Source organism: Dipodomys merriami, unplaced genomic scaffold, assembly GCF_024711535.1.
Source record: "Dipodomys merriami isolate MVZ:Mamm:240054 unplaced genomic scaffold, mDipMer1.0.p SCAF_57, whole genome shotgun sequence".
NCBI classification, from domain to species: domain Eukaryota; kingdom Metazoa; phylum Chordata; class Mammalia; order Rodentia; family Heteromyidae; genus Dipodomys; species Dipodomys merriami.
In genome coordinates this window covers 4,849,988-4,877,739 of record NW_027206146.1, presented here as the reverse complement: position 1 = coordinate 4,877,739, position 27,752 = coordinate 4,849,988, and the positions used below count along the sequence as shown (strand labels likewise).

General features: G+C 57.6%; 2 protein-coding genes across 6 annotated transcripts; one reads left to right on the top strand and one right to left on the bottom strand.

Moving 5' to 3' along the window:
* The first annotated feature begins 300 nt into the window (after positions 1-300).
* Positions 301-22,496, top strand: Ap2a1 (adaptor related protein complex 2 subunit alpha 1). Of its 3 annotated transcripts, XM_070000941.1 has the most exons (24): positions 301-483; positions 12,023-12,091; positions 12,226-12,368; positions 12,821-13,014; positions 14,317-14,446; positions 14,934-15,035; positions 16,447-16,555; positions 17,038-17,188; positions 17,568-17,736; positions 17,841-17,978; positions 18,135-18,317; positions 18,566-18,663; positions 18,900-19,131; positions 19,226-19,393; positions 19,480-19,643; positions 19,963-20,028; positions 20,243-20,299; positions 20,409-20,491; positions 20,592-20,681; positions 21,102-21,225; positions 21,304-21,420; positions 21,636-21,705; positions 21,819-21,953; positions 22,122-22,496. In XM_070000941.1, exons 1-24 carry the CDS (start codon positions 417-419, stop codon positions 22,197-22,199), a joined length of 2,937 nt encoding a protein of 978 aa, XP_069857042.1. In that variant the 5' UTR covers positions 301-416; the 3' UTR covers positions 22,200-22,496. The 3 variants fall into 3 exon arrangements, with proteins under 3 accessions (XP_069857042.1, XP_069857044.1, XP_069857041.1); XM_070000943.1 differs by lacking the exon at positions 19,963-20,028; XM_070000940.1 differs by lacking the exons at positions 19,963-20,028; positions 21,102-21,225; positions 21,304-21,420; ... (1 more) ...; positions 21,819-21,953; positions 22,122-22,496 and having other exon boundaries at positions 20,592-20,886.
* Fuz (fuzzy planar cell polarity protein) lies at positions 22,346-27,185 on the bottom strand. Of its 3 annotated transcripts, XM_070000944.1 has the most exons (11): positions 26,877-27,185; positions 26,534-26,655; positions 26,178-26,262; positions 25,671-25,739; positions 25,367-25,471; positions 24,284-24,481; positions 24,088-24,183; positions 23,750-23,856; positions 23,602-23,666; positions 23,451-23,525; positions 22,346-22,812 (listed from the first exon to the last, which is right to left on the bottom strand). In XM_070000944.1, exons 1-11 carry the CDS (start codon positions 26,985-26,987, stop codon positions 22,598-22,600), a joined length of 1,248 nt encoding a protein of 415 aa, XP_069857045.1. In that variant the 5' UTR covers positions 26,988-27,185; the 3' UTR covers positions 22,346-22,597. The 3 variants fall into 3 exon arrangements, with proteins under 3 accessions (XP_069857045.1, XP_069857046.1, XP_069857047.1); XM_070000945.1 differs by lacking the exon at positions 25,671-25,739; XM_070000946.1 differs by lacking the exon at positions 26,877-27,185 and having other exon boundaries at positions 26,178-26,302; positions 26,534-26,626.
* Positions 27,186-27,752: the final 567 nt, after the last annotated feature.

The window sequence follows — 27,752 nt, the reverse complement described above, 5'->3', positions numbered from 1 at the left end:
AGCGAGGGGTTGAGACCCAATCACAGTTGGACTCTGTCTCGCGGAGGGGGCGGTTCTAGGGTGCGTAATTGAACTCCGTGGCCGAACGGAAATAGCAGGACACAGGACCAATCGTAGCAGGTTGTCTTTTTCTTAGGACCAATGAGAGAGAGGATAGGGAGCGAATCTAAGTTGGAGTGGCAGTACCTCCAACCAATAGACACCTGCGAGCCGCGGACGGTAGAGCGGAGGGGCGGAGCTAGGGGAGGTGCCTCGGCCTGCCAGCCCGCCTGCCCGCCCGCCCGCCCGCCCGCCCGCCCTCCCCCCCCGGCCGGCTCCGCGGCGCTGCCTGGGGTCCTTTCCGCCCAGTCCCGCCTGCCAGCCCCCGCTGCGCTGCGGCCCGTCCGGCCAGGCCCGGAGCCGACACCACCGCCATCATGCCGGCCGTGTCCAAGGGCGATGGGATGCGGGGGCTCGCGGTGTTCATCTCCGACATCCGGAACTGTGAGCTCGGGGCCTGGGGGGGGGGTACAGCGGAGACGCGGGGGAGGCGGGGTGGAAGGATTCGGGGGTCCCCGCGGGGCCCAGGGCCGGGGAGTCCTTACGGCCTAGAGGGCGAGGGTCGCGGAGCCCCGGGAGCAGCCCTCGGGTGGGAGGGGTGCAGGACGAGGGATGTCATGGGGTGTCTCCCCCCCCACGAGCGGGTAGGGGGGCACGGAGACGCCCCCCTGGGAGGATGGAAAAGCGAGGGTGGGCCTAGGACAAACGACAGGGTTCAAGGGATTCCTGATGTGCATAGAAATAGGAGTTGCTGCATGGGTGGGGGGCACCCCGAGGGGTGATGGGGTGGGAGGAGGTCTCCGGGGGCCCGGGGCGAGTGTCACCCGGGAGGCCTACCGAGGCAGGACTGGAGGGCCTTCTGGAGGAGGTGTCCTCGAGGGACAGGGGCTCCGGAGGTCACCGAGGCCCCAGGCGCGTGTGGCAGGGAGTGGGGGAAACGTCCAGGGGCCTGGGGAGCAGAGATGGGCAGCGGAGGAGCGACAGAGGGAGCTGGGGGGGGGGGATAAAGGGGCTGGAGGAGGGATGGCTAGGGGACGCGGAGGGCACGAGGGAGATGGCTTCGGGTCGGGGGCCATTATTCTAAAACGATACTGGGGGGGAGGGTGTCAGACCTCAGGAGGTGGTCGTCTGAGGGGCTTATCTGAGAGATCTGGAGAGCTAGGCATTAGGGGAGTCCCATCCCAGAAGGAGGTCAGGGGTCAGGGTGCCCCACAGACCTAAAGGTCTAAGCCCTTGCCTAGCTGACCACAGGCAATAGGGGAACCGTGATCTCCGACAGGAAGGGTTGTCGTGACAATGGGAGATGAGAGGGGCTGGCGGCAAGTCAGCTTGCAACTCCTGGGAGCCGCTGGCGGGTGTGGGGAGATGCCAAGAGCCTTCAGAGGCTACAGCTGCATGGCGGGCCGTGGGGGCCGGCCATTGAGTTCTGCCATTCCCTAGCTGGGTGACCTTGAATGTACCCTCCTCGTCGAAAGAATTGGCACATAGTAGGTGCTCAGCAAACCGGAGGAGCTGAAAACGGTTATGTATCAGTTGGAGGAATGATGTGGTATTTGTAAAAAGAAAAAAAAGGGGGGGTGGAGTTATTAAAGGAGGTGGTGCCAAAAGGGGGGGTGGAGCTAGAAGGGGTCGAGGGAAGCCAGGCAGCTGTGAAAAGTGGATGTGCTTCAGACATGTGAACTTCTTTGAGGCTCAGCCTTGCAGCTGGTGAAGTCCATTCGTCCGTCTCTTGCCTCATTTCCAGGACATTTCATTCATTTGTTTTCATCTGTGGCATTGCGTGTGAACTTTGGGCTTCACTTCTCTAAGGCAGGTCCTCTACTTCAGTCAGGCCTCTAGCCTTTTTCCCCCCCCCCCCCCCCACTGGTTAATTTCAAGCCCAGGTTTTGCTTTCCAGTCTGGTGGGGAGATTTCATGTGCTTTTTCTACTCACTCCTTCGCTCCAGCCAGTGGGTGAAATGATCTCAAGAACTGTTTGGTCTGAGGATTGGCCTTGAACCTTGATCTGCCCAGTCTCCACCTTCCAAGTAGCTAGCCTGGGCCACCATAAAGGTGACAGATACTTGTAACCAGAGCATACCTGGTATTAGGTCTAAGCACTGGGTTACAGCTATGAATAAGAAGCCGTGTGAAAGAGAACTTGCATACATGCACAAGGTGCAGCCCTGGGTTCCATCCCCAGCACTACAAAAGCAATAGAAAGAAAGGAAAATCCTTGTTCATGCAACCTAGAAGGAGCTAGAAAGTAACACTGGGAAGGCAGTAAATGATACACTGTCACAGTGACTGGAGTTGGGAAGAGAAAGGAAGGAGGGAGAAGCAAGGGGCTAGTATAGAGAGGGTGCTTAGCAGAAGCCTCCTGTGGAGGCCTGGTAGTAGGTAATCCTAGTTACTCAGGAGGTTGACATTGAGGATTGTGGTTCAAAGCCAGCCTGGGCAGGGAACTCCAGAAGAGTCTTATTTCTCCACCAGGAAAAAAAAAAAAGCCAGAAAGATAAAGTTTCAACCTTGACCAGAAAAGCTAAGGGACAGATGGCCATGCCCAGGCCCTGAGTTCAAGCCCCAGTGCCAGCACACACACACACACACACACACACACACACACACACACACACACACACACACACACACAAAAGGAAAAAAGAAAAAAAACAGGAAAAATGAAAAACAATGTCCACTTTGATAAAAAATCTGAGGGAGTGAGGGAGTAGATTTTGGAAGAACGAGGTAGATTGAGGCAGGGAATTGGTACATTCAAAGGTCCTGAGGTTGCAGCGTGCTGGGTGAGTTCAGATAAGAGGAGGAGATCCCTGTTGGCTGGAGCCTGGGCAGGGATGTGGGGTGTGGGGCAAGGAGACAGGAGATGGGGTGGTGAGGGGACAGAGGCGGGGCTCCTGAGGGAGGGACAGGGCTTTGCGGAAATTTCTCTGAGTGAATTCACAGCCAAGGGCCCATTTTGAGCCATGGAGGCCCACGGCCGATTGATGTTCTAAAATAATTCCTGTGTAGCTGGGCACAGCGGTGCGTCCCTGTGATCTCAGAATGGGGGAGGCAGAGGCAGGAGGATCAAAAGTTCAAGGCCAGTCTGGACTATAAAGTGAGACAGTTTCCAGCACCCCCCCCCCAAAAAAAAAATGGAAGGGGGAAAGATACACTGAAATAATCTGGGATGGCAGCTGAGAACCAAAGTCAAAAGAATGGTGGATGGTGGGGTGGGGGGGACTGCTGAGAGGTGGTTGTTTTGTTTTGTTTTGTTTTAAATCAGTGCCAGTACCTGGATTTGATCTCAAGGCCTTGTGTTCTCCCTGGGCTTTTTAGCTCACCACCTGTGCTCTACCACTTGAACCATTCCTCCCATCTGGCATTTTGCTGATTATTTCAGAGAGGGAGTCTGTTGCACTCTTGGGCCTGGGCTGGCTTTGAACCGTGATCCTCAGATCTCAGCCTCCTGATTAGCTAGGATCACAGGCGTGAGCCACCTACACCCTGGTATTTAACCCGTTTTGAGTTGAACCCCCGATGGGTGTCTGCAGAGGAATCTGTTAGAGAGGACTGGGGAAGGAGAGAGAAAACAGAGGTATCACCGCAAAACCCCAGGGGGCAGAGAGGAGACGCAGACCAGAGGCACTGGTAATGGTTTAGCCATAGGCCTTGGCCAGCCGGTCAGACATTTCAGTGTCTCCTCAGCAAATGAGTGTGTCAGGCACCCGGCACACACCGACAGAACAGACATCTGTGGCACTGCCTGCAGGTGGCAGCTGCCCTTGGGCTCTGTGCTCTGTGGCCGTGGCATAAGGACAGTAACAGGACATGGAAACACCAGGTCCTTCCACGGGCAAACAAAACACAGTCCATCCTTACTGCAGAATATTATTAAGCTGGGAAAAGGGACGGAGGATGGATGTAGTGGTGCACACCTGTAATCCCCACTTTAGAAGGCTGAGGCAGAAGGATCTCAAATTCTGGCACGGGTTATCTAGTGAGATGCTGTCTCAAAAACACCAAAATGACCAGGTGCCACTGGCTTGGGCCTGTCATCCTAAGCTACTCAGGAGGCTGAGATCTGAGGAGCGAGGTTCAAAGCCAGCCCAGGCAGGAAAGGTCATGAATGAGGCTCTTATCTCTAAGTAACCACCAGAAAACCAGAAGAGGTGCTGTGGCTCAAAATAGTAGCGCGCTAGCCTTGGAGCAAAAATTGCTCAGAGGCCCTGAGTTCAAGCCCCACAACTGACCAAAAAACAAAACGAAACAACCCCCACCAAAATATGGCATCTCACTGTGGTTTAATTGTATCTCTCTGATAGTTCACAATCATGAATGCTGTTTATCTTTATTTAACAGCTATATGTCATTTTCCGTAAAATACTAGTAGCATTTACTTATGTTCTGATGGGTGCTAGTTGGCATTTCTAGCTTCATTTTATTCATAAATAAAAAGGCGAATAGCAAAGGCATAGGCTTTGGTTTGGCCCAAGTGGTAGAGTCCCTGCCTGGTAAGCATGAGGCCCTGCATTCGAACCTCAGGACAATTGTCATCCCAGCTATTTAGGAGGCAGCGGTAAGAAAGAATCTAGGGCTGGGAAGGTGGCTCAGTGGTGAAGCGCTTGCCTTGCATGCCTGAGGCCCTGGGTTCGATTCCTCAGCACTACATAAGCAAAAGGAAAAAAGCTGGAAGTGGCGCTATGGCTCAAGTGGTAGAGCGCTCGCCTTGAGCTGAAGAGCTGAGGGACAGCGCCCAGGCCCAGAGTTCAGGCCCCATGACCGGGCCAAAAAAAAAAAAAAAGAAAACAAAAAGAAAGAAAGATCATGATCTGAAGCTGGTAGGCAAAAACATAGACAACACCTGAAAAATGATATGGTGAGGGGAAGAGATTGGGGTGGGGGTGGGGAGGTGAATGCTGGTGCTCACGCCTGTAATCCTAGCTACTTAGGAGGCTGAGATCTGAGGATCCACGGTTCAAAGCCAGCCCACGCAGGAAAGATCGTGAGACTCTTATTTCCAGTAAACCACTCAGAAAACTGGAAGTGGTGCTGTGGCTCAAGTGGTAGAGAGCTCGCCTTGAGCTGAAGCCCAGGCCCAGAGTTCAAGCCCCACAACTGACAAAAAAAAAGGCCGGGGGCAGGGGGTCTGGGGAGTGTGTCTGGTATAGCATCTACCCAGCCAATGAAAGGTGCAGCACCAGAGCAAACCAGGAAACGCTGCCCAGACGCCTGGCGTGACTGTGCCACGCACAGGAAGCCAGATGGCCAGGCCACGCAAAGCATGACTCCACGGAGTGGAATGGCCCCAGCCGGCCTGTCCTGGAGCCCCAAGGCACCCCGGGGCAGCCTAGGCCCAGAGGCGGGACCTGGACTCAGGGGACTGCTCCAGAGTCCAGCCTTTCTTTTTGGGGTGAAGAAATGGCTCTGGGGTAAGGTAGTGGTGAATGTACGAGGGAGGACTCCTCATTTGACTTCAGTCTGCTTTCTAGGCAGGAAGAGGAACCAGGGATCGAACTCTGTGCCTCACACTTAACAGGCAGGTGCTTTACCACCTGAGCAATGCCTCTAGCTTGGTTTTGACTTGTCTGTTTTTTCTTTTTCTTTTCTTTTCTTTTTTTTTTTTTTTTTGTCTGTCATGGGGGCCTAAACTCTGGGTCTGGGTGCTGTTCCTCAGCTCTTCAGCTCAAGGCGAGCGCTCTACCGCTTGAGCCACAGTGCCACTTCCAGTTTTCTGAGTGGTTTATTGGAGATAAGAGTCTCACAGACTTTCTGCCCCGGCTAGCTTTGAACCTCGGATCCTCAGATCTCAGCCTCCTGGGTAGCTAGTGCTCCTGCATCCAGTGTGAACCATACAGTTTAGAAAGATGAAGTTCATGTGAACTGTATCCCTTTTTTTTTTTTTTTTTAAAGCAGATATATTAACAGCTATCTTTAGCCTGAGGAAGGGGGCCTCAGAGTTGAAAGTCGGGGTTCTGCCTGCTTGCTTCACAAGAGACTCTGGGAACTGTATTGAAGGAGTGATCCAGGCCCTGGGAAATGGAAGAGAACTGTGAAGGCTGAGCTGTGGCTGGTGCAAAGGTCCTGGGGCTGGCCTGTGGTTGGTGCCTAGAGAACATTAACTAGTTAACTGCGGGAGACATCCTGCAGAGTGGAGATGGCTGGGTGCAGTGGGGCTCAGCAGGGGTGAGCACAGGCCTGGGGGAGGGGCAGGTTCTGATAAGAGGGAGCCATCTTTTATCCGACAGGGCCCTGTGGGGCCTGCCTTCTATCTCCCCAGCACTGTGGGCAGAGTCACACATGTCCTTGGAGCATTTGCTGGGCAGGTGAAGAACCCCAAATCAGCATCCATTAACTCGATGCTGTCTCCCCTCATCCCTGCAGAGTCCCCAGCAGTGCCCTTTGCTGGGCCCTGCCCTGGGGAGGTCTCCGGAGATGTTTGTTGAATGAATGAATGAGTGAATGAAGGAACTAGTCTTTATTGAGCACCAGGTGAAGGCAAGGCACTGTTTTGGGTGATGGGGCGTCTGCAGTGGGTAGATGTTCTTGCTGTGCGAGGTGAGGGTAAAACAAGGCAGGCAGCGGCTGCAGTGAGGGCAGGGCCCTTGTGCTGGCTGCTCAGGTCATCTCTTGTGGCAGAGGTGGTGCTGGAGCAAGAGGAAAGGGAGCCGGTGAGGGAGGCCTGCAGAAATCTGTGGATCAGGGCTGTGCAAAGGCCCTGAGGCTGAATTGTGCTTGGCATGTAGGAGGGACTGGTGTGTGTGTATGGGGGTGGAGTGGGGGGGAGCTGGTGTCAGCTACAGCCTTAGAGGAAGAGGACAGGGCATCCCACCGCAGAGGGGCCAGGGCTCCTGGGGCAGCCGGGAGCCCCCAGGCAGGAGACAGACATGAGCTCTGACTCAGCTTTGCACAGGACCTCCAACCTCTGACCTCTGGGGCAAGGGGAGAAAGGTGACCGGACACCCCCAGGACCTCCAGCCTAGTTCTGCACTGAGAGAACCAGACCCACAGATCCTGTCTCTCCCCCACCTGCTCTCACGCTCCCCCTCCCCTGGACCCCTGGCTCCAGTCCAGGAAGGAGGGAGGGAGGGAGGGAGGGCGGGTGGTGGGCTGGGGGCGGTGTTCTCTGTGCAGCTTGGGCATTTGAGGCAGCCCAGGCTGCCCTCCAACCTGTGATCCTCCTGCCTCTGCCTCCCAAATAGCTGGGATTACAGGTGTGCACACGCAACTCCTGCGAGCACTTTGGAGGGGGGGGATGGGACTCAGGCCGGGAGCCAGGGGCAGGGGCAGGCAGGGGCGACTGGCCTCCGCCTCCCGCGTTTCCACCCTTGGCGCCTGTGTGTGTGTGTGTGTGGGGGGGGTTAGGGGAGCAATACACCGAGCACCTGGGCCTCACTAGCTGACCCTGGCCCTACTCCACAGGCCCAACGGAGCTGCAGCTCAAGCCCCCTGAGAGGATGTCCGGTGGCCCGGCCCCTCTCTCCCCTGCCCCCCCCCCCCCAGCCACGGCTTTGATGCATGCACAGTTGCACAGTGTGTGCTTCCTGACCCCTTCCCAGCCTCCACTGTGTCACCGGGCCTTTGCACATGTCACGCCTCCCACCCAGAGCGCAGCTCCTTGGTCCACATCAGCCTCATTTCTCATCCTTAGTCTCAAGAGCTGTGTGCCAACCTCCCTTCCGTGAGCCTCTGTCTAAGCACCCTCCGTGATCCCCAAGTCCCCAGCCCCAATCCAGGGGCTGCCCAAGAGCAGCACAATGTGACTCCTTCCCTGGCTCATCCAAAAGTCCCTCTGCAAGCTGGGCATGGCAGCACATACCTGTCATACCAGCTCCTAGGGAGGTGGAGATCCGAAATAGCAAGGTTCAAGACCACCCAGGCAAAACATGAGCCAGGACTCCATCTCAACAGACAAGTTGGGGCTGCTGGTGGTACATGCCTGCCATCCCAGCTCTGCAGGAGGTGGCCCTCTGAAGCTCTGCAATCTCCCTAGGCAAAAACACGTGATCTAAAACAAAAGTGGCTGGAGGCAGGCTAGCAAGGTCAGCGCCCTGAGTTCAAGGCTCAGTGACACAGCCGGGCACTGGTGGCTCACGTCTGTCAACCTAGTGACTCAGGAGGCTGAGATCTGAGGATCATGGTTCAAAGCCAGCCCGGGCAGGAGAGACTGTGAGACTCCTATCTCCAATAAACCACCAGAAAACCAAAGTGGCGCTGTGGCTCAAGTGGTAGAGTGCTCGCCTTGAGCTGAAGAGCTGAGGGACAGCGCCCAGGCCCTGATTTCAAGCCCCATACCAACAAAAAGAAATGCAAGGAGGAAGAGGGTTCCTGTCAAGCCCTGACATGTTTGCATGTTCCGTGTGATGGCAGACTCATGGCCGCCGACGCCGGCTGGCCTGGGTGCCGGCCAGTCTTTGTCAGGAGCCTAGTTGACCAGAGTGGCCCTTTCTTTTTTTTTTTTTTTTTTTGGGTCCGGTAGTGGGGCCTGAACTCTGGGCCTGGGCGCTGTCCCTCAGTTCTTCAGCTCAAGGCTAGCGCTCTACCACTTGAGCCATAGCTCCACTTCCGGCTTTTTTCTCTTTGCTTATGTGGTGCTGAGGAATCGAGCCCAGGGCCTCATGCATGCAAGGCAAGCACTCTACCACTGAGCCACCTTCCCAGCCCCCAGAGTGGCCCTTTCTTGGTGGGTCACCTCTACAGCTGGGCTTCCCCATCTCCTCCTTGAGCATAGATCTGTGCACAGCTCCGTCTTTGCCCCCCTCACACCTGTGCTGTGTGTGTTCCCTCAGGTTTTATTTTGTCGGTCGTGAGTCTTTAACTCAGGGCCTGGGCACTGTCCCTCAGCTCTTCAGCTCAAAGCAAGTGCTCTATCCCTTTGAGCCACAGCTCCACTTCTAGTTTTCTGGTGGTTCATTGGAAACAAGAGTCTCAGGGACTTTCCTGCCCAGGCTGGCTTTGAACTGTGATGCTCAGATCTCAGCTTCCTAAGCAGCTAGGATGATAGGTATGAGCCACAAGTGCCTGGGTTATTTATTTATTTATTTTTTAGCCAGTACTGGTACTTGAACTCAGGGCCTGGTCACTGTCCCTGAGCTTCTCCTGGTCAAGGCCAGCGCTCTACCACTTGAACATAGCACCACTTCCGGACTTTTCTGAGTAGTTTATTGGAAATGAAAGTCTCATGGACTTTATTGCCCTGGCTGTCTTCGAACCTTGATCCTCAGATCTCAGCCTCCTGAGTGGGATTGCAGGTATGAGCCACTGGCACGCAGCTTACTCATTTTTTTTTTTTTTTTTTTTTGGATCTGGTCATGGGGGCTGAACTCTGGGCCTAGGTGCTGTCCCTCAGCTCTTCAGCTCAAGGCTAGCGCTCTACCACTGGAGCCACAGTGCCCTTTTTTTTTTTTTTTTTTTTTTTTTTTTGCTTATGAGGTGCTGAGGAATCGAACCCAGGACCTCATGCATGTAAGGCAAGTGCTCTACCACTGAGCCACCTTCCCAGCCCCAGCTTATTCATTTTTTTATGGTACAGTCCTTGCGAGAAGGTTGTGGACTAGATACGGACAGCTTAGAGATGAGGTAAAGAAATACACGACACAGGGGCTGGGAAGGTAGCTCAGTGGTAGAGCACTTGCTTTGCATGCATGAGGCCCTGGGTTCGATTCCTCAGCACCACATAAGCAAAAAGAAAAAAGCCGGAAGTAGCGCTGTGGCTCAAGTGGTAGAGTGCTAGCCTTGAGCTGAAGAGCTGAGGGACAGCGCCCAGGCCCAGAGTTCAGGCCCCACGACTGGACCCCCCAAAAAAATAAAAAATAAAAATAAAAAGAAATACACGACGTGCTCACGCGTGTAAATATAGCTGATGGTCCTAGTCCTAGTTTTCTTATCTGCGGATGCAACCAGCTGCAAACCAAAAATATTCCAAACCAATCGCGTCTTCTCTGCCCTGGGCGCATCCTTTTCCCCTAATGACTCATTAGAACGCGGGTGTGTGCTGGGCGACGTGAGTCATGAAGCCAGGAGGCGAAGCCTGGGGTCCCTGCAGATCCCTTTGTGCAGTCACTGGGGCCCCCTGGGCTTTTTGGCATTTAGAAAATTTGGGGGGGTCTTAGAGCCAATCCTTGTAGATTATTAGGGACAGCTAAAGTATTTCTTTAGAATATGTAACTTTTTTTTCTGTTGGTCGTGGAGCTTGAACTCTGGGCCTGGGCGCTGTCCCTCAGCTCTTCAGCTCAAGGCGAGCACTCTACCACTTGAGCCACAGCACCACTTCTGGTTTTTGAGTGGTTCATTGGAGATAAGAGTCTCATGGACCTTCCATGAGGACCGTGATCCTCAGATCTCAGCCTCGTGAGTAGTTAGGATGACAGGCGGGAGCCACCAGTGCCTGGCCCTTTCATTATTTTTGAGATAATTTTGGCCTGGGCCAGCCTGCACCTCCACCCTCCCGTTCTTCCCACATAGCTGAAAGGACAAGCAGGCGCCACCACACAGCTTGGTCTGTAGAGATGAGGTCTTGCTACTTTGTTGCCTGGACTGGCCTTGAACCTTCATCAAGTCTCGCTCAGCTTCCTGAGTGGCTGGGATTACAGGCAGGAATGACTGCACTGACCTCTAACATTCACACTGAGCTATTCTACATTCTTCTTTCCCGCATCTTAATCCCACTGTTCGTAAAGCCCAGCTGCCTTTGGATCGGCCATGTTTCAGGTGCCGCCTGCCTTGTTGGACAGCGAGTGTGCCCAGTGGATCTCCGGGCACCAAGCAGGGTGTTAATTGGGAGGGCTTCCTGCCGGAGGTGGTGTCTGCAGTGGGGCTAAGGAGCCTTCCATGAGGCTGGGAGAGCCCCGAGGGAGGGGCCAGGTTTCCCTCCATGATGCCCTGTGATGGCATGTTTAGTGTGTTCCTTCCTTCATTCACTGAGTGCATCAGAACCTCCCAGGGAAGGCTGGGATGCCAGGATGTGGACCTGGGCAGGTCTCCTCCCTGCAGCTATTCTGGGAGTCCCTGGGGTGTTTCCGGATATAAATGCCGTAGTGTGGAGTGGACTTTGAAGCATGCAGAGCAGAATGAGGCCTGCGGCTCAGCAGTGGGCATAGGGGCCTCTCCCAGGAGGGGGCTGGGCCTGGACCCCTGGGTCTGAGGGAGGAGGCTGGGCCTCCACCTCTGGGTCTGAGGGAGGAAGCTGGGCCTCCACCTCTGGGTCTGAGGGAGGAGGCTGGGGCCTGGACCCCTGGATCTTAGGGAGGAGGCTGGGGCCTGGATCCCCTGGGTCTGAGGGAGAAGACTGGGGCCTGGACCCTTGGGTCTGAGGGTGGAGGCTGGGTCTGAGGGAGGAGACTGGGGCTGGACCCCTGGTTCTGAGGGAGGAGGCTGGGGCCTGGACCCTTGGGTCTGAGGGTGGAGGCTGGGGTCTGAGGGAGGAGGCTGGGGCCTGGACCCTTGGGTCTGAGGGTGGAGGCTGGGGTCTGAGGGAGGAGGCTGGGGCCTGGATCCCCAGGTCTGAGGGAGGAGGTGAGGCTGGGTGAGTGGTATGGGGTGTGCCTTGGGGCATGCGCCACGGTTCGGGCAGGGCTTGGTGCCGTTGGGCTGGGCTGGGTTGGAGAAGCTGAGTGGCTGATGGCCGGCAGCCTGTGGAGGATGGCCATGGGGTCTGGGGTGATGACCCCAGGACCCGAGGCTGCGGGGGCTCAGCCAGGCAGCATCCTGTCCACCTGACCTGAGTAAGGCCTCCGGGTGCTGGGACACAAAGACAGGCCTGGGGAGGTGTTCTGGGCTGTGTCCCCAAGGTCCAAGCGAGCGCGGCTCAGCTCTTAGATCTCCAGCCATGCTTTGGTCAGTCCCTACTGTGGCCTGCCTTGCCCGGCAGGCTGGGGGCCCCAGGGGTGGGGGAGGGGGGCTCTTAAGGCTCTCAGCCACCCATCTTCATGGAGAGAGGACACAGGTGGCTAAACTTGCCCTCTCTTCCTCTCCCCTCCCTCCCCTCCCCACCCCCGCCCTCCAGGTAAGAGCAAAGAGGCGGAGATCAAGAGGATCAACAAGGAACTGGCCAATATCCGCTCCAAGTTCAAAGGTAGGCTGGGCCCGGACCCCAGGTCTGAAGCGGGGGACCCCAGGTCTGAAGCGGGGGACCCCAGGTCTGAAGCGGGAGCTGGGCCCCTGGGGGCCCCTGGGTTTCGCTTCCTCACTCTGCACCCCCCACCACAGGGGACAAGGCCCTGGATGGCTACAGCAAAAAAAAGTACGTGTGCAAACTGCTCTTCATCTTCCTGCTGGGCCATGACATTGACTTTGGACACATGGAGGCCGTTAATTTGCTCAGTTCCAACAAGTATACGGAGAAGCAGATCGTGAGTCTCCTGGGTGCCTGGTCTGAGGGAGGAGGCTGGGGTCTGGACTCCTGGTCTGAGGGAGTGGGCTGGGGCCTGGACCCCTGGGTCTGAGGGAGGAGGCTGGGCCTGGACCCCTGGGTCTGAGGGAGGAGGCTGGGCCTGGACCCCTGGGTCTGAGGGAGAAGGCTGGAGTCTGGACCCCTGGGTCTGAGGGAGGAGGCTGGAGTCTGGACTCCTGGTTTGAGGGAGGAGGCTAGGGCCTGGACTCCTGGGTCTGATAGAATATGCTGGGGTCTGGGCCCCTGGATCTGAGGGAGGAGGCTGGGGTCTGTACTTCTGGTCTGAAGGAGGAGGCTGGGGTCTGTGCTCCAGTCTGAGGGAAGAGGCTAGGGTCTGCACTCCGGGTCTGAAGCTGGGATGTTGGGTCGCCTGGCCACAGACTCACAGCTATCACCTTCTTCCCCTCCCAGGGTTACTTGTTCATCTCTGTGCTGGTGAACTCGAACTCAGAGCTGATCCGGCTCATCAACAACGCCATCAAGAATGACCTGGCCAGCCGCAACCCCACTTTCATGTGCCTGGCCCTGCACTGCATCGCCAACGTGGGCAGCCGGGAGATGGGCGAGGCCTTTGCCGCCGACATCCCCCGCATCCTGGTGGCTGGGTGAGTCACGTGGGAACTCGGAAGGGGGACGGGAGGGCCGGGCAGGCTGGAGACCGGAGAGGACACGGGCCCAGCCATGGAGCCCTGGCTGCACTGGAGACCCCAGCATTTGTGGTACCTCTGTGGTCATCTCACATCGCTGAGCGGCCTGCGTGGCCCCCACCCCCCCATCCTCTGTGGCGTGTCTGTCTGTTTATAATAAGCACCTCTAGAAGGCCATACTTCAAAGTCAGGGTGACCTAGAAAGAACCCCCTTGGGGCCACTATGCAAAGCGACCTGACTGAGGCCCTGGCACAGAGCCAGGCCCAGGACTTCTGCCCTGGTGTTACCCCCGGGAACATCTTTCTTGTTTTAGTTTTGCAGAACTGGGTTCTGGCAGTCTGGGGGCTTGAACTCAAGGCCTCGCCCTTGCCGAGCAGGTGCCCTCCCATTGAGCCACACCTCCAGCTCCTTTGTGTATTGGTCTCGCTTTATGCTCTAGCTGGCCGCAGCGGTCAGCTGTGCTTTTCCTATAGCTGGGATGACAGGCGTATACCACAAGATAGAGTCTTGTGAAGTGTGTATGTGTGTGTGTGTGTGTGTGTGTGTGTGTGTGTGTGTGTGTGTGTGTGAATGCACACACGCACGAGAGAGAGAGAGAGAGAGAGAGAGAGAGGGCTGGGAAGGTGGCTCAGTGGTAGAGCGCATGCCTTGCATGCCTGAGGCCCTGGGTTCAATTCCTCAGCACCACATAAGCAAAAAGAAAAAAGCCGGAAGTGGCACTGTGGCTCAAGTGGTAGAGCGCCAGCCTTGAGCTGAAGAGCTGAGGGACAGCGCCCTGGCCCAGAGTTCAGGCCCCACGACCGGACCTCCCCCCCCCCCCCCAAAAAAAAAGAGAGAGAGTGTCTCCTAGGGCTGGAACTCAGGACCTGGGCTCCATCCCTGAGCCTCTCTGTGCTCAAGGCTAGTGCTCTGCCACTTGAGCCACAGCCAAGTGCCAGCTTTTTGGAAGTTAAGTGGAGATAGGAGTCTCATAGACTTTCCTGCCTGGGCTGACATTGAACTGTGATCTTCACATCTCAGCCTCCTGAGTAGGTAGGATTACAGGCGTGAGCTACAGTTTCCTGGCTCTTTTGATGTTTTGCACCTAGGCTGGCTCTGAACCACCATGCCCTATTTGTGCTTCTCAAGTAGCTAGCATGATGGGCCATCGCATCCTGTCTGGAAATCCTTGGCCACCGCCCCCCGCCCCCACAAAAGAGGAGGAAGGTGTGGAGGGGGCAGGTTGTTCTGATGCCCTCCCTCCCCCCATGTCCCCACAGGGACAGCATGGACAGCGTGAAGCAGAGTGCGGCCCTGTGCCTGCTGCGCCTCTACAAGGCCTCACCGGACCTGGTGCCCATGGGCGAGTGGACGGCGCGCGTGGTGCACCTGCTCAACGACCAGCACATGGTGAGGAGACCTGCGGCCCGGCCCCCTCAGTGTGACCCCACAGCTGTCCTGACATTCGCCCATGCTTCCAGAGCCGCCCCCCGCCCCCCACCGTGCCCCAGATATGCATGACCCACCCTGCTCTCCAGAAATGCACCGCCTCCTGGTATCCTGTCTAGTGATGCCCACCCCCTGTCCCTGACCCCAACCCACAGAATATCCCCGCCATTTTCCGATGCCCACAGTATCCAGTCACTTCCATCCCTTCCTTCCCCAGCTACAGGACCCCACCATTGGCCAACCCCATCATTCCTTGGTTCCCCAGACCCCATGGCTCCCCCTCCCCCACAAGATACCAAGAGTACCCAACACCCAGGCTCTGTAGCCTCCTTATTCCACCCCTAAACCCATAGGTATGCCTGTGCTTACTCTGCCCTGCCCTGCTCCTGAGCCTCTGCCCGTGCTCAGGCCCAGCCTGGGTGCTGACCCGCCCCACTCACCCCTGCAGGGCGTGGTCACGGCCGCCGTCAGCCTCATCACCTGCCTGTGCAAGAAGAACCCAGATGACTTCAAGACCTGCATCTCACTGGCTGTGTCTCGCCTGAGCCGGGTGTGTGTGGCCCCTGTGCCAGTGGGGTCTGGGGGGTGGGGGCGGGGAGCCAGGCTTCCTAAGCCCCACAGCTCTTCTCTGCTTTCCCATTCTTCCCCTGAGCAACAACCCAGCCCGTGGTTCCAAACGTAGGGTCTGAGCCAGGCCCATCCGGGTGCAGCACTATCTGCTCCGGGCAAGAGGCCTGACCTCGCTGAACTTAGGAACTGGTCCAGGTGCTGACGGTGCCAGGAGATGATGCCAGAGCCACCTCACAGCACAGCTGCGGGGGTCAAGAGCCAGGTGCCTAAAGCAAGAGCTGCCCTGGGATGCCCCCTTAGCCCAGCCCGGCCTCTGGCAACTTTTTTTTTTCTTGTCGGTCGTGGGGCTTGAACTCTGGGCCTGGGCGCTGTCCCTCAGCTCTTCAGCTCAAGGCTAGTGCTCTACCACTTGAGCCACTGCACCACTTCTGGTTTCCTGGTGATTTATTGGAGATAAGAATCTCATGGACTTTTCCTGCCCAGGCTGGGCTTTGAACAGCGATCCTCAGATCTCAGCTTCCTGAGTAGCTAAGATGACAGGTGTGAGCCACCGGCGCCCGGCTGGTTGTTTTCTTAGCTTATATTAATTCAGAGAGGGATTCCACTTGCCATTTCTGCCCATGCTGACGACACATTTCCATCAATCTCACCCTGTCTGCCACCCTCCAGAGAAGGGGTTTTCAGGTGCTGGGTGCAGTGGCTCAAGCCTGTAATGCTAGTTACTTTGGAGGTAGAGACCAGGGGATCGAGATTCAAGGGAAGTGGGGGGAAAAAAACGTTTGCTCTACTCCATCTTGACCATTGGCTGGGTGTAGTCGTGCATACCTGTAATCTCAGCACAAATAGGAGGATCACAGTCCATGGTGGCTTGGGCATCAAGCAAGACCCTATCTCAAAAATAACCAATGCATAAAAGGATTGGTGGTGCAGTTCAGTGGCAGAGCACCTGCCTAGCAAGCGCTACACTCTGGGTTCAACCCCCCTATAAAGGGGAGTGGGTTTCACAGTGGAGTAGAAGTTTGCTGTGAGGAAAAGTAGTCTTTCCACCTCTTTTCTGATCAGGCCTAGGGCTGGTAGAAGGGTCTCACCCAGCTCCTCCCCATGGGGGCTTCTGGGGCTGGGGAAAGAGTTGCCAAGGAGACAATGCCAGCCGGGCAGGGTGGTAACGCTGTGACATGTGACCCAGGATCTGCGAGGCGCTGGCCGGGCCTGGGCTGCCACACGAAACCAGCAAGTATTTCACCCACCTGCCCAGCTGGCACTTGCCCAGCCCAGGCATAGCCCCCATCTCACCCCTGCTAAGGCTCACCCCACCCCCGAGCCTCAGTTTCCCCTCAGTATGAAGCCAGGCAGGACCGGCCTCGCTCATCCTCGCCCCCGTCTCCCTGCAGATCGTGTCCTCGGCCTCCACGGACCTCCAAGACTACACTTACTACTTTGTCCCCGCGCCCTGGCTCTCGGTCAAGCTGCTGCGGCTCCTCCAGTGCTACCCACCGCCCGGTAAGGGAGCAGTGTCCCCTGTAGATCTGAGGATGCTTTTCTGCACCACAACCATTCTATGCCCGTGATCGCACAGGGCATGGGGGTTAAAGCCCGTGATGGCCGGGCGCTGGTGGCTCACGCCTGTAATCCTAGCTACTCAGGAGGCTGAGATCTGAGGATCGCGGTTCAAAGCCAGCCCGGGCAGGAGAGACCGTGAGACTCCTATCTCCAATAAACCACCAGAAAACCGGAAGTGGCGCTGTAGCTCAAGTGGTAGAGCGCTCGCCTTGAGCTGAAGAGCTGAGGGACAGCGCCCAGGCCCAGAGTTCAAGCCCCACGACCGACAAAAAAAAAAAAAAAAAAAAAGCCCGTGATGGCGGTTTGCGTGGGCTCTGGCTGGTGTCACTGGGCTCGGTGAGGCCACTAGGGGGCGCTGGTGGGGCTCCAGCAAGGAGGGGGCTGTGGGAAGTTCAGCAGGGCATGGCCTTCTGCTTCCCCAGAGGATGCGGCGGTGAAGGGTCGGCTGGTGGAATGTCTGGAGACCGTGCTCAACAAGGCCCAGGAACCGCCCAAGTCCAAGAAGGTGCAGCACTCCAATGCCAAGAACGCCATCCTCCTCGAAACCATCAGCCTGATCATCCACTACGACAGGTGCCACAGGCCATCTGAGGAAAGAGAGCTGCGAGCTGGACCTAGGGTCTGAAGGAGGAGGCTGGGGCCTGGACCCCTGGGTCTGAGGGAAGAGGCTGGGGCCTGGACCCCTGGGTCTGAGGGAGGAGGCTGGGCCTGGACTCTAAGTAGGCAGAGCATGGCAGTATGAAACACGACGCCGTGAAGCTGGTCCTGTGAGCCTTCCTGGGGCAGGATTGCTGGCTGCACATCTTTATCTAGGCCCAGATGTCCGGGTCCCTAGGAAGGCCAGGGCCGGGAGCGCAGGGAGAAGAAGTCGAGGCCTGGATCCCTCGGGAGTAGTATGATGGTCAGCTCAGGTCTGTCCTCCTCTCCCCGTCACCTTTGCCCCCGCCCGCAGCGAGCCCAACCTCCTGGTGCGGGCTTGTAACCAGCTGGGCCAGTTCCTGCAGCACCGGGAGACGAACCTGCGCTACCTGGCGCTGGAGAGCATGTGCACACTGGCCAGCTCCGAGTTCTCCCATGAGGCCGTCAAGACCCACATCGACACTGTCATCAATGCCCTCAAGGTGGGGCTCCACCAGCCTCTCCTCCCCGCCCAGGGCGCCCAGGGCTCCGAGGCCAGGGGGTGGCCAGCCTCAAACCCAGCCTGGGCCTTGCTCTCCTCCCTCAGACCGAACGGGATGTCAGCGTGCGGCAGCGGGCAGCTGACCTCCTCTACGCCATGTGTGACCGCAGCAATGCCAAACAGATCGTGTCCGAAATGCTTCGGTACCTGGAGACGGCTGACTATGCCATCCGCGAGGAGATCGTGAGTCTAAGGGAGGAAGGCTGGGGCCAGGTTCCCTGGGTGTCCACACGGGGGCAGTAGGGAGCACACGTCCAGGTGAATGCCCCCGCCGACTGGAGCCCATCCGTGTGTGCGCGCACACGTGAGCCCCCATACTGGTTGGCCCTCCCTGCCCAGGTGCTGAAGGTGGCCATCCTGGCGGAGAAGTATGCTGTGGACTACAGCTGGTACGTGGACACCATCCTCAACCTCATCCGCATTGCTGGCGACTATGTGAGTGAAGAGGTGTGGTACCGTGTGCTGCAGATCGTCACCAACCGCGATGACGTCCAGGGCTACGCTGCCAAGACGGTGTTTGAGGTCAGTAACCCCACCCCCTGACCCCGAGGAAGGCCAGGTTGCCGGGCCCTGGGTCTTGGTGGTCAAAATTCTCACTTCCTGCACCCAGGATGGGAGTACTCTGACTGCATGACCTCAGGCCCATCACTCTGTGCCTCAGTCTCCCCACCTGCATCCCAGGTGAGGTTCTGGCTGGCACTTATCGAGTATGCTCAGAGCTGAGGCCATTGACCCCCCCTTCCTTGTCCTCCCCCCTGCCCTCCTCCCAGGCCCTCCAGGCCCCAGCCTGCCATGAGAATATGGTCAAGGTCGGGGGCTACATCCTCGGAGAGTTTGGGAACTTGATTGCCGGGGACCCCCGTTCCAGGTGAGGGTAGTAGCAACTGTATTTCTGGGAACCTGGGGGGCAGGGGGAGACTCTGGTTACTCAGGGCTGGGAATCCTGGGGTTCCAAGAAATCCTCTGGGTAAGAGAGAACCCAGGAGCCAGGAATCTGGGGCAGAGCAGTTGCCCACCCCTCAAGCCAGCCTGTGATCCCAGAGGGCCTTGGGGGGAGGGTGTCCACCCAGGGCAGCCCCTCACTCCGGCCCCCCCTCCCCTCAGTCCCCCGGTGCAGTTCTCCCTGCTGCACTCCAAGTTCCACCTGTGCAGCGTGGCCACGCGAGCCCTACTGTTGTCCACGTACATCAAGTTCATCAACCTCTTCCCGGAGACCAAGGCCACCATCCAGGGTGTGCTGCGGGCCGGCTCACAGCTGCGCAACGCCGACGTGGAGCTGCAGCAGCGCGCTGTCGAGTACCTCACCCTCAGCTCCGTGGCCAGCACCGATGTCCTGGTCAGAGCCCTGGCACCCCCAGCCCCAGGACCCTCCCACCCCTTGGGACCGGAAGGGTCACCCTTTTGACCAACCAGCCCCATCCCACCCGCAGGCCACCGTGCTGGAGGAGATGCCGCCCTTCCCGGAGCGTGAGTCCTCCATCCTGGCCAAACTGAAACGTAAGAAGGGGCCCGGGGCCGCCAGCGCCCTGGACGATGGCCGCAGGGACCCCAGTAGCAATGACATCAATGGCGGCGTGGAGCCCACCCCCAGCACTGTGGTGAGTCCCGCCCAGTGGGTCCTGGGGGCTGGGCCCGCAGCCCACAGCCCACTGCCCTGTCTCACGTTCGTCCCCCACTTCTGCAGTCCACACCTTCGCCCTCCGCTGACCTCCTGGGGCTGCGGGCAGCCCCTCCCCCAGCAGCACCCCCAGCTCCCACGGCAGCTGGGAACCTCCTGGTGGATGTCTTCTCTGATGGCCCGGCTGCCCCGCCCAGCCTGGGGCCCACCCCCGAGGAGGCCTTCCTCAGGTACCACCCGAGAGCACCCCAACTCTCAACCTCTACCCCCTTACACCCCTACCTCCAACCTGATCCTCTCTCCCTGTCCCTGCCATCTTTGCCAGTCCTGCCTGCTGCCTCCCTCTGGCCACTCAAGGCCGCCGTCCTGGCCACCCTCTGTTGTCCTTTTGGTCCTTTTTGCCCGACCTGACTGTTGCTCAGCCTGCTCTTCCTTCTCTCCTTCCCTCCTCCCGCTCTGTCTCTCTGTCTTCGGTCCTCTTGCTGCTCTCTGGGATTGGCTGCCTGCCACGCCTGTCTTCTCTGTCTGCTCTGGGATTGGATGGCCCAGCGAGCTGGAGCCGCCTGCCCCTGAGAGCCCCATGGCTTTGCTGGCTGACCCAGCTCCAACTGCTGAGTAAGGGCTGGCCTCAGGAGGTGGGGGGACAGCATCTGGTACCCCGTGGTGGGTCCTGGTCCCACTGACAGTGGCTACTGTCAGTCTGATTCTGTCCTCTGAGGTTTCTGGGGAGGGGGGGTCTGGATTTGGGGATTCTGGGGACCCATCCATCCTTCCAGGGTCATATCTCTAGCTCCCTTCACCTCCGTTTCACTCCTTTCCCCTCCCCCAGCCCAGGTCCTGAGGACATTGGCCCTCCCATCCCTGAAGCCGATGAATTGCTGAACAAGTAAGTCCTGGGAGAGAGGGATGAGGAGAAGGAGATGGCTGACGGCCCTCAGGCAGGGCCAAGACAGGCTCCCAGCCATCCTGCCATCCTGTCTTCTCTTCCCACCCAGGTTTGTGTGCAAGAACAACGGGGTCCTCTTTGAGAACCAGCTGCTGCAGATCGGAGTCAAGTCAGAGTTTCGGCAGAACCTGGGTGCGTCTCAGTGGCCTGCGGGAGGAGCAGGGCTGCAGGCTGGGGTTGCGGTCAGGGGACCACTGATGCAGCCTTGTCCCCCCCCCATCCCCATCTGCAGGCCGCATGTATCTCTTCTACGGCAACAAGACTTCCGTGCAGTTCCAGAACTTCTCACCGACTGTTGTCCACCCGGGAGACCTCCAGACTCATATCCTCTCAGACCTGGCCAGGACCCTAGCCCCCTCCCCCCAGCCCCTCCAGACAGCCACTGGGAAGCCGAGGGAGAGGCCCAGGTTCAGAGCTCCGATCCAGTGGGCATGGGCACCTGGCTATGTGTGCCCAGCAGTCCTGTCCTCCAATACCACCACGCCAGCGCCTTGTACACTCGAGAGCTGTCACTTAGCCTAACGAATCCTCCGTGAAGTGCGAGGACATTTCACACGTGTCCACTTTGGAGATAAGGCTGAGAAGTTACGTAGCTTGCCAGGTGGACAGTGGGGATGCACGCACCTGGGTAGGCCCAGGGTCTCCCAAGCCCTGGACTGCCTGGCAAATACCGGGGCTGGGGCTGTAAGGAGATCAGGAGTTTATAGCCCAGAGCGCCTGGCTTCCTTAACCCCCGCGCTACAGCTGGCCGTGCAGACCAAACGCGTGGCCGCTCAGGTGGATGGCGGGGCCCAGGTTCAGCAGGTGCTCAACATTGAGTGCCTACGGGACTTCCTCACGCCGCCCCTGCTCTCTGTGCGCTTCCGGTGAGGGAGGGGGCATCAAGGTGGGGAGGGGTTCTTCTGGGAAAGGACGGGGCCTGACGGCCTGTCCTCCCCAACCAGGTACGGGGGTGCAACCCAGTCCCTCACCCTGAAGCTCCCGGTGACCATCAACAAGTTCTTCCAGCCCACAGAGATGGCGGCCCAGGACTTCTTCCAGCGCTGGAAGCAGCTGAGCCTGTGAGGGGGCGGGGCTAGCCGCACAGGGGCGGGGCTAGTGGAGCTGGCGGTACAGGGGGAGGGGCAGGGCTAGCCGCACAGGGGCGGGGCTAGTGGTGGAGCTAGCAGTACAGGGTGAGGGGCGGAGCCAGCTGTGTGGGCAGGGCTACAGGGTGAGGGGCAGGGCCAATCACGCAGGGGGCGGGGCGGCACTGACGAGTGTTCCCGGCCCCCAGCCCCCTGCAAGAAGCCCAGAAAATCTTCAAAGCCAACCACCCCATGGATGCTGAAGTGACGAAGGCCAAGGTGAGAGGCATGTTTGTAGGGTAAAGCAGGGCCAGGGCTTGGGGAGACTGGGACACGACTCCTGTGGGGGACCTACAGAACCCTGATTTTTTGATGCTCTTCCCCGCCACCAGCTTCTGGGGTTTGGCTCTGCCCTCCTGGACAATGTGGACCCCAACCCTGAGAACTTTGTGGGGGCTGGAATCATCCAGACTAAAGCCCTCCAGGTGGGCTGTCTGCTCCGCCTGGAACCCAACGCCCAGGCTCAGGTGAGTGTGGTTAAACCCAGTGGGGAAGAAGAACTCCAGATGCCCTATTCTCAGCCTCTGGCCTCCTTCCCACCTTTTGTCTTGCATTTCTTACATCCGGTCTTCTATCATCTGACTTCATCCACCTGCCCCTCCCCTCCAAGCTCCTCACACAATGCTTCTCCCCAGATGTACCGACTGACCCTGCGTACCAGCAAGGAGCCCGTCTCCCGCCACCTTTGTGAGCTACTGGCCCAGCAATTCTGAGCCCTGGATTTACCCTGGAGATGTGGCCAGCACCAGGCAGCCCCTAGGACTGAGGCAGCTTTGGTGGACGGACAGCGTAGGGACCTCCACTGGTGACAGGGAAGACCCCAGGGTGGGGGGGGGATGCCTGGGACCTTCCTCCAGCCTTTTGTATTTTTATTTTTGTTCATCTGCTGCTGTTTACATTCTGGGGGGGATCAGGGGGAGCCCCCTCCCTCCCTTTTCCCCCCAAGCACAGAGGGGAGAGGGGCCAGGGAAGTGGGTACCACCTCCTCTCCCTCACCCTGTTGTAGCCCCTCCTACCCCCTCCTCGTCCAGGGGCCGTGTATTATTGTGAGCGAATAAACAGAGAGATGCTACTAGCTCCAGCTGTGTGTCAGTCCGCCACCTAAATCATGTCAAAGGAGTGGGGTGAGGGCATGCAGTGTGTTGGTGGCCAGACTGCGCAGCCCATAGGTGGGGCTCTGAGGGGACAGCAGCAGCAGCAGCAGCCGCATCCCCAGATGAAGAGCCACAAACTGCCACCCGCTGCCTGGCCCCAGCACCACGTAGCAGGCCTTGGGCAGCTGGGTTGAGCGGACTACATCTTCTGCCTTCTCTGCTGGCCCTGATTCTGAGGAGAGGACACAGAAGGCAGTTGATGCCAGCTACGTTTGTGTCTGCCTATCTGTGACCAGGAAGCCACAGACTGGCTCCTCTGACCCTCTGCCTTCCCAGCCTGGGTCGTTGTTTTTGTGCAATCATAGAGCACAAATCCTGACACCACAGATAACACCACAGGCCAGTCACTAGGCTGTGACCCAGGTGCTGGAATAATGCTCCCAAGGGATCCATCCACATTACATGGTGACATGACAGGTGGATGAGGGGAGGGGGGAAGGGGTCTGGCACACTGCTAGTGAGCATGTGCATCCTGCTCTTCACCTGGACCGGACACCCTCCTGCTGCCTGCCTCTTTCTCTGTTGGTGGAATCTATGACACTGGATGGGGGGAGGGGGTGGGGAGTGGTGGCTCAGGTAAGCAGCCTTTGCCCCAAACATGCACAACTCTGGGCCTCATCCCCAGCGCCAAAAATAGCTATGGAATCCCAATTTCTCTTTCCCACTTACAGTCTAAAGGGTTCTCATACCCTACACTATGGGCAAAGAACCATCCTGGTTGGTGCCAGCTTCTGCCTGTCTCTCTACCCCCTCCTCTTGCTCCCACTGGGGTTCCTGGTCCTCATACCCGCCCCAGCAGGCACTGCTGACCTGGTGGGAACTGTGTGGTGGTAACCATGGTGTAGAAGTTCCGGAGGAGGCGCCGGCGCTGTTCTGCAGAAGGCTCTGGGAGAAAGGAGCGGCTTGGTGACCGGAGGGCCGGCCCCGGCCCCCCGCCCTCCAGGCCCCCGCCCTCCATTACCTTTATCCCCCGACGGCTCCACGGTGAAAAGACAACGTTTCAGTTCCAGATGGAGGAGCAGTAGTCTGTGGGAAAGGGAGTGGAGATCACAGCCAGGAAAATGGGGATGAAGCCCACCAAACCCCTCCCTCCTCTCACCGAGCCCTACCCCAGGATATCAGCGTGCAGCGGGAAGCCATCCGGGAGGGCCCGCGGGCCCAGGGGCAGGCAGGCCCGCAGAGGGTCCAGCAGCGGCTGCCACCAGCGCTCCAGCAGCTGCAGGGGGTGTGGCGAGGGGGCGTGACCTCGTGGGGCGTGGCCAGCGGACGGGGGCGGGGCCCGGGAGGAAGCTGGCAGGAAACTGAGCGAACTAGGACTAAGGTGATTGGAGCACATCCAAAGTGGGCGTGCCCTCAGGGACTGGGCGGGGAGGAGCAAAACAGCGGACTGCTCAGGGACGCAGGGAGTATGTGTCAGGGGGAAAAAGCGGGACGCCACGCGGTTCACCTGTTGGTCCAGCTGGCTGAGGGACGGGCGTGGCCCGCAAAGGAGACACAGTTCCAAGCCCGGCAGCAGCGTGAGGGTCAGGAGCCGGTGCGGGACCTGAGGCAGGGCAGGGGCCGCAGCTGACCGCACTTGGCCCATTCAAAGCCCTTTGCTGCTGGGGCACCACGCTGCGCCCGCCCCCGGCCCGCCCACTTACCGTGGGACTCCCGTGGGGTAAGTACACCGGGTAGTCGCGAGCAGCCTGGGGCGGCAGGGACCCTACCAGCCAGGGGAGCAGTACAGACTCCGGGGTCCCCAGCCGCCACCAGCTGTCTGTGGCCGCCACCACCCGGCCGGACACCACCAAACTGACGAAGGCTGTGCCCGTGGCCTCGGCGAACCCAGAGAGGGCTTCCTGAGTGAGCAAGGCCGATTGGGAGTCAGGGGCCAGGTGGGCGAGGAGGGGGAGGAGACCCACCGATAGTCAGGCTTGCTGAGCAGTCAAGCCCCCGTATCTTACCCTCCCTGAGTTTGAACTCCTTCACCGTCATGCGTTGTCACGGACCCCAATTTTCCTCGCTGCGCAGCTGTATTAAACTACCTGGCTGACCGAGGCCAAAGCTAACAATCTGATCCGCAGCTACAAGTTATTGATTACTGCAACTTGTCAAGTGGCCCCAACCCCCAACCCACTACAGCCCAAAGAAGTCAAGGTGTTGAGTTCACACTGCTGGCCATAGTGGCTGAATACAGGAGTATTTTAGGAAAGGTAGATAGCGCATGCTCCTCGGTTGGAAAGAAGGAAAGTGCTTTGTGGAGGCAGGTTAAGAAGGTACTTTGTAGATATGTCAGGCCCCGAAACCCCAAGTCTCAGAGCTGAGAGTTTGTCCTGTGGGAAATGACAGCCACAGGGGAGCTATGAGCAGGGGACAGACAGACAGGACAGCTCTAGGTACAGAAGGATTTTTTTTTCTTTTCTTTTTCTTTTTTTCTTTTGGTTCCGGTCGTGGGCCTGAACTCTGGGCCTGGGCGCTGTCCCTCAGCTCTTCAGCTCAAAGCTAGCACTCTACCACTTGAGCCACAGCGCCACTTATGGCTTTTTTCTTTTTGCTTATGCAGTGCTGAGGAATCGAACCCAGGGCCTCATGCATGCAAGACACGCGCTCTACTACTGAGCCACCTTCCCAGCCCCAGGATTTTTTTTTTTTTAGGGTCAAGTGGGTCCAGACAAGGGGAAAGAGGATGAGAACCAAACCAAAGCCATGGAGACAGATAAAGATTTCCACAGCCTCTCCAATACCTGCAGGGGGGACCCCTCTGGAGGAATCACACAGTCCACACACTGGGTCAGGTCCCCGATGAGCTCAGAGTCCCCCAGAAAACTGTCTATGAGGTGATAACTGGCCTGTCAGAGAGAGAAATGAGGAGTCCAGGATCTGGGTGATCTCCAGATCTGCTTCCTCCAGAAAATTCTGGAGTCAGACAAACCAAGTTGTACCCAAAACCCATGGGTCATATTGCCCCAAGGGCTGCTGGGAGTTGTGGTTCTCAGATGTCAGTATCAATGTATTCTAAGTCTCCATTCTCCCATCTTTCAGCCTCACCCTTAATTCCTTCTTCACTCTTTCTACATTTCGGATATCGGTCAGTTCTTCAAGTCCCACAAAAAGAACCTACAAAAACCACACAGAAGAGTGGGGACCCTTGATAAGTTGTTGTTGTTTTTCTTTTTCAGGTCTTAGTGCTTGAACTCAGGGCCTGAGCACTGTCCCTGAGCCTTTTTTGCTCAAGGCCAGTGCTCTACCAGTAGAGCCACAATTATAATTCTGTCTTGGTGCTTAATTGGAGAAAAGATTTCATGGACTTTCCTGCCTGAGTTTTGAAACTTGATTCTCAGATCTCAGCCTCCTGAGTAGTTAGGATTACAGATGTGACCCACCAGCATCTGGCTGATAAGTGGTTTTATAGAGGTGATGGTACCTTCCCTGAACATTTGGGTGTCAGGGAGAAAGGGCAGGGTCTGTGCACCCAAGATTGAGGAAGGAGAATGCTGGAAGCCTGGACTCCTGGGTCTGAGAGAGGAGAAAGCTAAGAGATCTGGGGAGTCTCACCATGGCCCCAAATACCATCTGGAGCAGTCTCTCCAGCCTCAGCTCTGAGGTGTCCTCCTCAGATGACAGGACGATAAGGGTGATGCTGCAGAAACAGAAGATGAGATGAAGCAACGAGTCCAGGTCTGGGAAACAGCAGAGGAATAGCACAGATCATCTTACCTTAGCTACACCCTCCCTCAGCCCAACCTGCCTCTTTTCCAGAGAAAAGACAGGGATCAGAACCAGTTTTTTAGTCTGTTAAAGACCCCTACAGCCAAACAGACAACTGGAAAGACTCTGGGGTCAGTTTCAACAGGGGCTCTCACCCAGGCCTTGTCCACACCCCAATTATTTAATTTTATTTTGCCAGGGACCTGTCATGGAAGCTTCTCCACACCACAGTCGTGTCCTCAGTCTTGGCGGAGTTCAGTTGCACCTCCAAATTCTGTCCAAACATGTGGACTCCATTGAGGGAGCCGATTACAGAGAAGGGGAGCTAGGGAAGATTTGGGAGCATTAGGCAGAAGCTCCCAGTTCCCTCTTTCCAGCCCTCCTTCCCCCTCATCAGGCAGAGCCTCTCCGGGGAACCAGGTTAATTCGGTGGCTCCTCGGACCTCTAAACTCAACACGGAACCCTCCCTAGCCCCAAGAGCCCAGAAAATCTGGAGTCCAAGAAACGTAAGATCCAGGGGTCCAGAATCCCCCACCATCACACACCTGCTGGCGGGTGGGGATGCCGCCCCGACTGCTCCTGCAGAACAGGGGGACCCCGCTGGAGGCCGCGAGGCAAAGCAGATGCACGGTGGCCCCCGGCCCCTCCTCTTCCATTTGGAGCGCCCGCGAACAGGCTCTGTGCCCCCGGGGGTGAGCTCAGGGCCGATCTGGGAGCCAGCCGGCCATCTCTCGAAATGGGCCTGCCATCCGGAGCCGCCAGAGGGCGAGGTGGAAAACTAATTGGAAGACAACCCAACTCCCGCCTTCTCCATCTAATTCAAGTCTCTCAACGAACTCCCATGCTAGGTTCTCTTCCGCCCCAGCCGGAAGTCACAGTACCCGTAACAAAGATGGCGTCTACCACGTCTAAAGCTTTGTAGGTACAGCCCCCTCCCCCAAACAAACGCAGGGTTTGACTTTATTAATGAGGAGTGGTGGCAGCCAGGTGCTGCCAAACAACTATCCTGCAGGTTATGATGATTTGCATCCTAGATTGCAAAAAAAAAAAAAAGGCACGGGGCGATGGCGAAGCGTTGCTAAGCCGTTGCCTAGCAACCGCATTTCCCAGGGGCGGGCAAACGCTCTGCCCTACTCAAAGATGGTGAGGGCGCCAAGGGTTGCCTAGCAACTGCCCTTCCATCTCATTTGCACGCACGCTGTTTTGCCCTTCTCAAAGATGGCTGCGGGTCCCAGACTCCTCCCCTGGAGAATATGGGAGGGAAAAAAACCGTCATCTCCCGTAACTTTCAGGAATGGTTCAGTCCAGCGAGGGTTACCTAGTAATCATCAAATGAGATGGTTGCTTTTGTTATTAGAAAAAGGAAGTCTTACTTACGAAACATAAAAGTTACATTTGTAGCCAGGCGTTGGTGGCTCAAT